The 12800-nt window shown below is 37.7% G+C and overlaps 1 protein-coding gene across 1 annotated transcript in view; it reads left to right on the forward strand.

Moving 5' to 3' along the window:
- The window catches only part of MPDZ (multiple PDZ domain crumbs cell polarity complex component), a 90526-nt gene that overhangs the window by 21892 nt on the left and 55834 nt on the right, over positions 1-12800 (forward strand). Inside the window, exons 9-16 of the mRNA XM_082497804.1 lie at positions 637-725; positions 2356-2551; positions 3886-3975; positions 5966-6045; positions 6764-6910; positions 7544-7711; positions 8644-8829; positions 11458-11667. Coding sequence (XP_082353930.1) covers positions 637-725; positions 2356-2551; positions 3886-3975; positions 5966-6045; positions 6764-6910; positions 7544-7711; positions 8644-8829; positions 11458-11667 — 1166 coding nt within the window. The remainder of the gene's footprint in view (positions 1-636; positions 726-2355; positions 2552-3885; positions 3976-5965; positions 6046-6763; positions 6911-7543; positions 7712-8643; positions 8830-11457; positions 11668-12800) is intronic.

The raw sequence follows: 12800 nt of genomic DNA on the forward strand, positions 1-12800 counted from the left end.
TGCTAACTGTCTGAAATGGCTGTTTTGGGGTTTTGATTTTTTTTTTTCCTCTTATGTCATCTTTTTTTTTTGTTGTTGTATCAAATACTGATTTACAACTGTAGTTAAAACTGATTCATATGTAAGCTGTAGTCTTGCTTGTTTATAATTTTCTGCATTTATTTATCCAAACATACATTTTCCTAAGCAGTCATTAAATACATAGAAAAAACAGAACTTGCCAGGTTAGTGTACTCAAACTGAATTTTCTGTCCTGCAGTTATAAATCTGACCAAGAGTCAGAGATATTTTTTTTTTTTTTTTTTTTTTATTGGTGCTGATTTCAACATTCAGATTAAAATAAGTAAGAATATTCTTTTGCTGAAGAATTAGTAGTTTAGCATTGTAAAATTTTGAATGAAATCTGGTCCAATGCAAGCTGTAGTTAATCAGGCTCATCCTTTAGGAAAATAGTAATATATGTGTTTTACTTACAGCATATACTTTCTTGATGATTCTTTCCTTACCTTATCTGGAGATTGTGGTGTGTTTTTTTTTTCTCCCTTTGGCTGGTGGCATTAGTTCAAGATTGTTGCATTATTTAAATTGTTTCTTTATAAATCAATTAATTTAATTTTCTCTGCTTCTTCATCCCAGAACCTTCTGGTATCTTTGTGAAAAGCATTACAAAAGGCAGTGCTGTTGAACATGATGGCAGAATCCATGTGGGAGATCAAATTATAGTTGTAAGTAAACACAGAAAGAAATGAGATCCCTTGTATGCAAAACTCTACTTCTAGTTGTAAAAAAAATATAGTACATTTACTCATATAGTACATTTCTAAAACATTTATAATTAGTGTTGAAATGGTGAGTCCTTTTTTTGACTGTGTTCGATCACATTATCTTTCTGATGATGCTACCTGTGTGTAACTTGAGTTTCTTAAGAAAATCTGTGTTGTATGTATATTTTTATGTATATTTTTAAAAGTATGTTATTAAAGTTTTAGATGCTCAGAGAAAGAAGAAAATATTTTCATGCATAAAGAGTTAGTTGTGTGGCGAAAATCATGTCATGAATGCAGGAATGACATTTTTGTGGCTGTCACAGATCTGTCCTTGCATTTGTGGGAAGGCAGCACTATGAACAAGTTATGATTTCTTTCCAAGTGCAAATGTGCCTGCATGTTTGTAGGTGGAAGTATATATGTTTGTTATAATGATTTAAATGCTGAGTATAAATGGCTAAAATTGATTATTCCAAAATTTGATTTCTTCTTCTAATGCAGATTTGGGTGACCTCAGACAAAAGAATAATAAACATTTTTTAAATATGTTTTTTTTTAAGTATGGAGGACAAATTAAATAACCTCAGCTTATTTTTAGTTACTTTATATTTAGAAGAGCATCATAGTTCAAAGAAATTCAGAGAAGGGCAATAAAATGATTAAGAATCCAGGGGGAGTTATTCTTCATGCAGGAGGAATTAAAATATTGGAATGTGTCTTGTATAGATGGAATGAAACAACTACAGGAGTCAAGGAATATAGTATTGATAGAAGTATTTTAGAAATTAAAGGCACTGAGGGGTGAGACAGAGAAAGAATAGGATAATACAGAGTTTGCAGAGAGAAGGAGAATAAAAAGTGGTGTGTACTAGGGATAACAGCATGAAATTGATTAATATCAAAGCCCTGAGTTTCAGAAAAAAAAACAAACAACTGAGTTAAAGAGATAATGGGGTATCTTCAAACAGAAGAGGCCAAAATCTTGTTCTTTAAAATATTAAAATGATGGACCAGAGATAACATCTGGCTGGCTGGGACAGCGTTTGATTGGGAAATTGGACTTAACGGTGTTCTGTAGTAGACTTCACTGCGTCTGAAGTTACGTGGCCTCAACAGCTGTGCTCTATAGTTCTTCCTACCACAGTGGATGGATGTGTCTCTCCTTACCCTCCCCTCCCCAGATCTCCTGGGCATGGCTGTGTTGGTTTATGCACCCAGTATTTCTTTCTTGGAGGTGGGGATGGCTGAGGCAGTCGAGCAGGCAGGCTGCACAGCTTGCCCCGCACAGCATGTGCTGTGTCCTCTTCCACCTTGCAGAGCAGATCTGCCTGGCCCCACTGTGATGGGCACCCAAAACACTTCTCTCCACTTTGCTGTAGTAGTGGTTGTTACCTAGCTGTGGGGTACTCCAGTGAAAGTGCTTCATGTATCCAATGTCGTTAAGTCATCCAGCTTTTTGTTCTTGTCCCTCTGCTTGCTTTGTGCTCAAGTTAACAGGTGCTGAGAGCTCACCATATTATTTTGCCCTTGACATTTTTTTTTTTTCCGGGTCGTGTCTTGTGGGCTGAAAAGCTGCTTAATCTTGCAGGTGGATGGAACAAATCTTCAGGGTTTTACTAACCAGCAAGCAGTTGATGTTTTGCGGCACACGGGACAAACGGTCCGGCTCACTTTGATCAGAAGAGGGCTTAAGCAGGAAAATCATATTCAGCCCCAGGAGGACTTCAATGCTGCTCTTGAAAAGGACTTACTGTTCCAAACAATGGATAGCAGCACAGCCAAAGGTAATTAAAACTGGCTTTGCTTTAAAGTTGGCTTGAAACATTTTTCTTCTCAAATGCAAACTGAAAATAAAACGCGCCAGATTCATTCTGGGTAGGTATTACTGATAGCAGAGCTGTTGTACATGAGGGGAGAATTTGGTTTACTATGGTTTGATTAATCTTTTAGACACAGTGGTATTATTTGCTGCATTTTCAAAGTGCGTGTTGAAAGCTCTGCACTGCATTGCACTTCTGGCTGAATTGCTTCAAGACTTTGATCCTGCAAATCTTAAATGGTAAGAAGGCAGTGAATGTTTTATTCTTGCTCAACAGTGAGAGCTGCATTCAAGAGCAAGCGAAGAGATACCCTCCACAATGAGCAAAAGCAAGTCGCAGTTCCTTTCACTCTTGCATGTCAGTGTTACAAACTCCAGGTTTGAGAGGAGTGACCTATATCTAGAGGTTATTAATCTGATAGAGCATTAACTGTATATGTATACAAAGTTCAGAAGCCAATGAACAATGTTATTTTGCTGCTGATGACGTGAGATTAGTGAAGTTGAATCTTATATTGTGCACACCTTGAAGTGTATGTGCCAAATCTTGAAAATCACCATGTTTGAACAGAGTATCTACACGGAGGGTGGATGCACATAAATCTTTTCAGCTACCTGTGTTATAGGTTGATGTCAGCAGAAGTATATCACAGCTCATAGACTGAGACATAATCCCTGCCTAGCACAAGATTTTGAAAGACCCAGTAGTATATTATCTGCATGGCATCCTCTCACTCCCACCTTCAGCAAAAAGTACAGAGGAAATGCTCAGAAAGTGCTGTTTCTCCAGCCTAGAGGTGTTCAAGGTACAGCTGACAGCCAGCAACATACCTGACAGAACTCTGTGGTAGGAGAGGCTATCTGCCAATGAAAAGTCTCTCAGGTATGCAGGTCTCCAGGTCTGTAGCGTTTTCCTTTTTCAGTGTCAGCTTTCTGAATTGCACAAAGGAAATAAGAGGAAGAAAAAACCCAAAGGTAATACAATAGTGCTAAAGAATGTTACATGTTTTCCAGTAAATTTTCTTTCAATCATAGAGATGCAGCTACTATGGTTATGCTTTTTCTTCTTTTCTTGTTTCATTGAAAAATTTTCTGGAGAAGGAAAAGCATTAATAGAAGACAAATTGTCTTTAAAATATGGCATTTCTTTTGGGCCCCTCATGCCAGATACCGTTTGCTAAATATGGATCCTCTGAAGTCCAGTGGAAGGGAGAGTCAGTGCCCTGAGGCATGCCTGTAAGCTTGATGAATATTAGAACACATAAAATAGCTGAAAAGGCATCTTCTTCTTTTTTCCAGGTAACAGTGAAACAGAACAGGGATCCCCATCACTTCCATGCAGTACCAGTGTGGTAAATATTGGAGAGGACATGAGACAACAGGAAACAGGTTCTCAACATTTAATATTTTATTCTGTGAAAATGCACTTGGGTGTGCTTACACAAACATCAGGTGTTTTGTGTGTCATTCCATCTGTGTGCTGTGTAGCTGAGGTACGGCTAGAAAGTGAAAGTAATCATACATGTGAGCATGTGCTCTTGAGTGCTCTACTGTATGTGTCTGAAAATAATTATGTGTCAAAGATGTCCCACAAAGCAGTCTGCTTTTGCTACATGCTTAGCCCTCTTTTTAGTTTACTTTTGTATTTCTGTTCTTTTTACTCTAGTTGTGTTTTAAATGTTTTCCCTCCTCATTCCCCAACATGCCTTATCTTTCCAACTGCCTACAGCTGCCCAGTTGCAGTTCCAGGACTTCTACCTCTACTGATAAAATTCCTTTTCACAAATGCCTGAGCTTGTATTCATTTCAATCTGTGTTCTCTGATAATTTTTGAAATTCAGTCAGTTCTGCTGCACTGATACAGTTTGACTTTTCCCACACTCTTTGGGGAAATTCATATTTTCTAATGGATATTTTCCTTTCCTTCTTGAGCTGTTAGGGCACTGTGCTGCATTTCAGAAGTCACACGTGATGATATGTTTTCAAGGTTAAGACAGCACTTGATGTGTTTTCGAACACTTTCCTGCTCCCAGAGCTAGCGGGGAGCTAAAAAGCATCACTCATATGAGTTCTGTAATACACATCTTTTCCTAACTCCTGTTTTCTGTTATCTTAGATAGTCAACAATTTCTTCTTAACACATTTCCTTCAGATACTGCAGGGTCCCTACATTGGGGAAAGTGTTGTTATATTTGAATGCCACACACCTGGCTTTATTTTTAGTTATGTCTCTGAGCAATGACTAGCTTTAAAACACTGACTGAGGTTGTTAGTCACTTTAAATTCTTACTAAAAGTCAGTGGAAATTGGGAACTTCATGTTGTAATGAAGATTCTAGCCTTCACCTGTGGTGGGCATTCAGATCTGAAGAGTTTATTTTGATACTTACTGCAGGCACAGCACAGACCATGGGCCTCGAATATGTAGGGTCCTGTTAAATCTGCTGCATTTGCTGGCTGTTGTATCTAAATACTGCTTTTTATTATTTTCTGCCCTAGAATCTTAACAGTGTGCATGTGGGGAAAATTAGCAGGAGGAGAGCATTTCTCTATGTTTCAGCCTGCAGATAAACTTTCAATCAAGTTAAGAGTTGCTGTAGTTTGCTGCATAGCCTGTCATTGTATTTATCACAGCATTGCTATTTTTATCCCTTCCTTCCCGTCCAATTTTATTGCTATTCTTTAGGTATTAGGATTATTTCTCATTGTATGTGTGCATGTATGTGAATCTAACAAAAAAAAAAAAAAAAGAGCTAGGACTTGTGTTCTCTCACTGCCCTCTAGGGCCTACAGTTTCAGAAAAATCTTTTACAGTTGTGCTTACAGTTTTGAAAGTACAAAACCTCCAGATTTTGTTTGAACACTTTCCTTGGACACTCTCTGTAAAATGCAGGGTCTGTCCAAAAGAGTCAGTATGCAGTATCACATATGTAAGTATTTTGGCCGTCCCCCTGAATCAATCTGATCAGCCCTCATACAGTCTGTTTTAACAGATGCCCAGGGCATGCATGTAACTTTTTCATTTTCTTTGTGCCCATTATCTTGTAAAGTTGCATTAAATTCATTCAGCACTGAGGCTAGTTTCAGTATATGTCCTTTCTTCCCAGCCGTGCACACCAAACTTTTTGACTGAACTTCATGTCTTTCAAAATACATAGTTAGTTTTGCCAGGGTGGGATCTAATAATAGTTGGCAAGTTTTTCCTCTGGTAGACACAAGCCTGGTGAGGCAAAACATGCCAAGTTTTTATTCATATTTAGGGAAATTCTGGCACCATGGGAATGATTGTGTAGTCTTGCATGGTCCATATGCTTTATCAGATACAGGAATAGACAGGACATTTTACTTTTTGTCACAGTAATCTCAGACATAACTTTTAGATTTCCAGCTAACTACTACAGAAGAAGCAGCTACGAAGGCAAAGTGGCAGAGGATTATGGGTTCGAATTATGAAATAGTGGTAGGTAAACTTTGATTAATATTCTTAAATATTCACCTATTATGTTGCTAACATACAGAGAAATATGTTTGTATTGTATTTGTTCCTTTATTTATAAAAATCATATGTATGCTCCTTAATCTGTTGAGATGATTTCATTTTGGTTATAGATTTTGTATACAGATATATATTTTTCTGTATTGATTTTAGCAAAATAATCACGGGCTACTTAAGTTACTGTGCCTATGAGTATTGTTTCACGTATTTCCTAGCTTCAAGAAGATAAATGTGTATTAAGAGAAGAAATAATATTTAAGGTGAATTTTGAAGCTCCCTTCATTAACCAGAATTTGAAGCTGGTGCTTGAAACGTCCTATCCATTCTGCATACTGAATGAATTGTTCGATGTAATGATCTAAATAATTCATAGGACATTGACTGTAGATAGAGATGAAAAGCAGTATCTGAGTTTACGACTTTATTTCAAAATTATGTGCCAGAGCTGTAGTCTCTGCAAAAGTATCGAGATATATTGTTGTCATATACAGTTCCTACTTGTTTATGTTGAAGTGTTATGTGATCCAAGTTTCACTTTTTACCTGACTGTCCCCATTACATATGACAGTATTTCTGATTTCTCACTTATGGAATATTCACCTCATTGTATGTAAATTGAAATGGAAGTAACAGGTATGGCTGTAAATATGCCAAAAGTTACCATTTCTTAATCTTATTTTAGGTGGCTGTAGTTAACAAATTTAGCGAAAGCAGTGGGCTAGGGATAAGCCTTGAAGCTACAGTGGGACATCATTTCATCAGATCTATCTTACCGGAGGGACCAGTTGGACGAAGCGGCAAGCTGTTCAGTGGAGATGAGCTGCTGGAAGTAAGAAAAAATACTTTATCTTAGTCTGCATTCAGTAAGATTTTTGAGCATTGACTTGCCTCTCATAGGTTGTGACTGTGGGAGTGTAGCATATCTAACTGCATACCAGCCGTAACCAGAAGTGCTTGAGCAGTCACTTCATATGCACCTATGCATATTTATGTGAATGCATGTGCTTACATGCATTTCTCAGCTGGTAGCTGAATTTCAGATACCGGTCAAGGTCACCAGAAAAGAATACCTAGCAAAAGCATTTATATTTCATAAGAATATTCCTTCACAGTGAAGGGACTAAACATCTCTTTACTTTTCTAAATTATTTTCTTAGAATTAAAATGTGAATTTGGTTCACATGAATGCAAGAAACACAAAGTGACGGAGTATGTGGTGTCATAGTAGGGTGGTGTCATACAATTTATGAAACTGTCCATTCATTTCAAAACTTATCTTGGTGCTGATTCTGAGCACCAAACTGAATAGATACTAAGGGTTTCTTTTTGTGTTTGCCTTTTTTTTTTTTTTTGTAACAAGGTGGTTAGTGAGTTGGGGTGGGATTTTTTTATCAATTTTTGTTCATTGTAATTTTAAACACTGTGTGTACTTCTAAACACTGTGTATTCTTTTTTTATTGAGGTGAATGAGATCTCTTTACTTGGAGAGAATCACAAGGATGTGGTCAGTATCTTGAAGGAACTGCCTATTAAGGTGACAATGGTGTGCTGTCGTCCAGTAGCTCCCCCCATCACTCACCCAGAAGCATTGGAGAGCCTAAGTCTGTCTGAGGTTCAGCTCACAGAAAAGGTATTTTGTCTTAGAAAACCAAAACAAAACACTGAGGAAATGGTTTCCTTGAGAAAAAAACATATAAAGCTCTTGTACAAGATTAGAAATATGTTTTAATATTTTAGGACTTGGAACGACATAAATAGGAAAAGGTAGATTATGTTCATTGATTGTACTTTAGGTCACTAGAAGAAGTCAATCCTGGTAGGTCATGGGCAGAAATATTCTGGGATGCAGGTCTGCCTACTTGAGTACTTAACTCTGTTCTGCAGCTGGGCTATGGGGGTACGGCAAACTGAACTGTGTTCTTTAGAATCTGAATATATTTAATCTGGTTTTGAACTTTGATTTCTGGGTTTGTGTTGTGCAGACCTACACATATGTTCACTGGCAGCCACACATCTGTCACTCATAACTGGAAAGCTTGGGGCAGCCTGATGTACTAAACATGTAGGAATGGCCTGCAAGTATAGTATACAAAGCAATAGCATTTCTTATATAAGCTTCTGTATGAAACCTAAGGGAGTGAAGAACGTATATGCATGTGTACGTATATGTGTGTGTTTTCTTTTTTAAATGTTCTGATTCCTGTCAGTGTTGCTATGTTTTGATCAAGGCATATTTTTAGACATACCATTTAATAACAGATATTTCCTATATATTTGAATGCATCTACTATTTAAGTTTTCTGAAGTTTTTAGTTTGACAAAAATTCCATTTTGTAAATATTTTTTCTAGTGAGTACTTTCATATACTTGCAGCATAGCTATTTTGTTACAAGGAAATGTGATTTGTGTGCTGGATTTATCAGACTTGTTTGTTAATTTTGCAGAGTTCTTGCACTTTGTGTTTAGAGACACACTGCTGAGTTTTTATCTTGCTTTCCATGAACAGTTTTGTCTCTGCAGATTCACAGATATTTACATTTTATTGGTGAACATTTTTTTCAGGCTCGCATAGAACTTGGATTCATTGGCTCCTCGGACACAGAGGGAACAGCTTTGGAAATAGCTGATGAAGGTCAAAGTATGGAAGAGGTGCAAAGCTCATCTTTGGCGATGTGGGAAACAGAAGTACAGCACATTGAGCTGGAGAAAGGCAGTATGGGACTTGGATTTAGCATATTGGACTACCAGGTAACTTCTCCACTCCTTTCTTTGAGTAGAGGACAGAATATTTTGTATTGTTTGGATCTCGCAATATGATCTAAATATGTATTTTAAGGGTAAACATTAATGGAAACCAAGCAATACAGTAAAGCTAAACGGATATCACTACTGGAAGGTATCCCACTAGCTGTATTACTTACTCCTATTGCTGTATTAAGACTACAGGTTCTAATGATAATCGTAATACTCGCCCAGATGAATAGATAATCGGTAATATACTAGGGTCTTCAGAAGGCTCATCATCTAATGCCCCAGGCCAAACAAATGATGTAATCAGAATATTCAGGCATTTAGTCATGTATTTTGTACCTGCATTGAGGTGCTTAGGGCAAGATCCACTAAAGGAATTATGTGCTTAAAGAAGGATTTACTAAAATCTAGAACTGCAATTCTGAAATCCCGTGCTTAGCTGCTGTCTGTCCAGGACATGCCTAAATGCCCCCATTCATTTTGTGTTTGACTTGAAAATTCCTGGGTATCTCAAGCTATGATTCTTGGTGTGTCCTGATGAACAGTTCAGTGCCTGTCTCCTACCTGCACTTGGTCAGGATCCCGGAACAAATGTTACTCCTGTTCCCAGTTGTCACAATGGATAGTTTTTAATCTGACTTCAGGTGATTTCTCCTTGCGGTCAATACAGCCTTTAGCCCAGCTGTTTGGTAGTGCTGCAGAACCCAGTCTCCTCCCAGGTCTGTGCTGATTCTTGTCACTTCCAGGTGGAAATTATGCCCACAGGGCACTGCTTAGAATTAATCTGTGCCTCAGCAGTATTTTGCATTCACACAGTGATTGTTCTTTAATGTGTTATGATAGTCTGCAGTGAGAAACCATAGCTGAGCCTCGGTATTTGGAGTCCATGTCAGCCCAAAGTAAAGTATATTTTTGCTTCAGTCTCTTCTGAAGCATTGCCAATGTGTTTAGTTACTGAATTTTGTTTATGGGTGGTAATACTCATGGGTTGTGGGAAGTACCTTAAATTGTTTTATATATTTTGCAAATGTGAGTTTAAATATATCCTACAGTTCTGGTCAGCTTTCTGAAACTTACCTTGTTTTTTTGATGTTATAGCATTTGTGATTTGTCATATGTTCTATCCTTTGACTTGTGGTTAAAGCATTTGAGTTTGTCACTGAAGTTTCTGCTTTCATCTAAGACTGTGAACAATAAGCTTACAGTGAGATTTATCTTTGTATTTTGCTGTTTGCTGTTTCCATCAAATTTTCAATTAATTTTCAATGAACAGACTAAAAGACAGTTATGTTCATACTAATACGTGCCTCCTGTTTCATACAATGGCAGGCCTGTAGGAAAGTCTACATAATTTCTCACCCCAAGGATGACTGTGACATATGCTAGAGAGGTGATTTTTTTCCAAAAATGTGTCATGCAGTGTCATCTAAAGTGACAGTGTAAATACTTGTTGTTAAAATAGTGGAGAAGATGTCAGGGTTCAGGCTTAAGCACTATCTCCAGCAATGCTAGTTGTATTTCTACTTGTGAAGTACTTTATTGCTCCACGGCATTCTTCTTGCTGCATTAAGTACTATGAAGTGTTAAAGTCTCGGAGTCCTTCTCTCCTTCCCTCAATGCATCTTTCTCACAGTAGCTTTCAGCAGTCTCCAACTCCTGTGGTTTTGGGTGCTACCCTGATGGTGTGCATCCTTTTCAGATGTGCATCTTGGCATGGAAACTTGTTACAGTTGCATTCCAGTTTGCAGATGTTTGCTTTTGCTATCAGTAAAGCTGGTACATTATTACATTCTCATTTTCTTCTGTGCATGTGGTCAAGTGAATTGTGATATGTTGGAAGTATTAACATGTAATGATGATCCTTGTGAACGTAATTATATAAGAATCATGCAAATGTGTGCACCTGTGATAATTGTTATAACAGTACCATATGTTCCTGTTACTAACATTTGATGCTAGTGTTTTTATAAAAATCTGTGCATTGGAGTGGTTTTCTTTCTTGAAAGCAAACACCACTTTGTTGTGTCTTGTTGATTAGAGTGCTGTATTGGTATGTTCCTGTCTCCCATAAAGTGTTTAATTACACATGCACAAGGACTTGCCTCTTAAAAAGTGCTTTCACAGCTGAGCAAGATCTGGTGCCATGAAGTATAAGAGAGTTATTGAAAATACACTCTGGTGGAACACGGGGCTTATGTGTTAACTTTGCCCCAGTCTGCACTGTCTAACTGTATTCCCAGACTGCTGAGTATAAGGGAGGATGAAGTCTGCAATGCTGTCATTGCAGTAGGAAGTATCTGAATTTCTGTTGTGTAATTACTCATTACAGTACAAACAGCACTCTGCAATTTAGCAGTATTTTATGCTGGAGGTATATGATGGAACATCACCTAGAAAGAAGTAATAATTTTCACATTTGAAAATTAAAAGTAGGTGGAAGTCTAAATGTATGGGCAGTATAGACAAGAGGGTATGTTGCTGCTGAGGTTTTATCTGGAGCAGAGCTCCAGCTTTTTTAATAACCCAACTGTGCTGGGTTATTAAAAGCTCATTCATAAAAACTAGCTTCTCAAGACATAAAAAAATAAGTAAAATGAAATGTTTTTCTTCCTTTTATTTAATTAGGATCCTGTTGATCCAGCAAACACTGTAATTGTGATTCGCTCATTAGTTCCTGGGGGTGTGGCCGAGCAAGATGGCAGACTTCTTCCCGGAGATCGGCTTATGTTTGTCAATGACATCAACTTGGAAAATGGCAGCCTGGAGGAGGCAGTACAAGCACTGAAAGGAGCCCCAACAGGAATAGTTAAAATAGGAGTTGCCAAACCATTGCCTGTAAGGATTTGGGAATTTGATGGGGACTTTTCATGTCATTTAAGCTGGTACATCCTAACTTCTGCATACGTTTTCTGTGCTTTGGGGTACAGCTGGGTTGCTCAAAACATCCATGAACTATCTTTCACGTATTCCTGTGTCTCCTTGCGTGTAGGAGTGGCCTGTGTGTAGTGCATGACTGGTGTAGTGATTTCAGGACGCAGCAGACCTGTCTTGCAGCTGAGAAAACAGCGAAGCATCTTACAACTGGCACAGTCTTTCAGGGTTGCCAGGCATAATTTTGTACACTTTACAGGGTTTCAAATGTCAAAAGTCAATTTTATGTGGTTTGCCTGGGATTTGCCTATTCCTTTGCTTTGCAAGGTATAGTACATCTGCAGCCTTTGTATTTAGACTGCATGCTTTATCTTTAAACAGTAGTCTTCAGTTCGTATACCTCAAACTGGTTATTTTAGTATAGCCATAAATAATTTCAGGCTTGATTTTAGAAGGTGGTCTGTAACAGTTAGAAGAAGGAGGTTGAAGGAGGTCCAGGGTAACGGAGGTTGTGGATGCTAGTGGTCTAGTGTTCCTGCTGTGTTAAATTCAAATCAGTAGAATGGCATTAGTTCATACGTACAGAGAATATACCTTTCGCTGTATTTGTAAGTCTATGGGTTCGTTTTTATTTCCATGAAATGAAAATCTTGTAATCCTTGTGGATGCAGACATCAACCTTTTTCTTCTTAGTAAATCTTTGTGGAGAGGGTGGGAGGGAATCGCTGATGTTTAAGTTACTAGAAACTTTGCTTTTCATAGTAAGAGGGTACTTTTTTAACTTCCATTGTTAAATTTGCTGGAAACTCTGTGTGTTACATACTAAAATGTCTTGCAAATCGACGTTTTCAAACTTAAGAAGACGTCACTCTAAAAGAGAAAATGCATGGGGGTTTTGTTTCTGTTCCTGGCAATTTGTAAACATACAGCATTTGCACTTTAGTTTTTCATAGATTATGCTTGCCAATTAGTTAAACATTGTGAATAATCATTAGCTTTTTTGCAGTACTGGCTGAATACACCTAGCATCAAATGATGTTAGAAAAACCTACTGGTTTATAGTCAGAATTGTGTTTTGTCCTCTTGAGGCTATTCCA

This window comes from Vanellus vanellus, assembly GCF_965231255.1.
Source record: "Vanellus vanellus genome assembly, chromosome: Z".
Lineage (NCBI taxonomy): Eukaryota > Metazoa > Chordata > Aves > Charadriiformes > Charadriidae > Vanellus > Vanellus vanellus.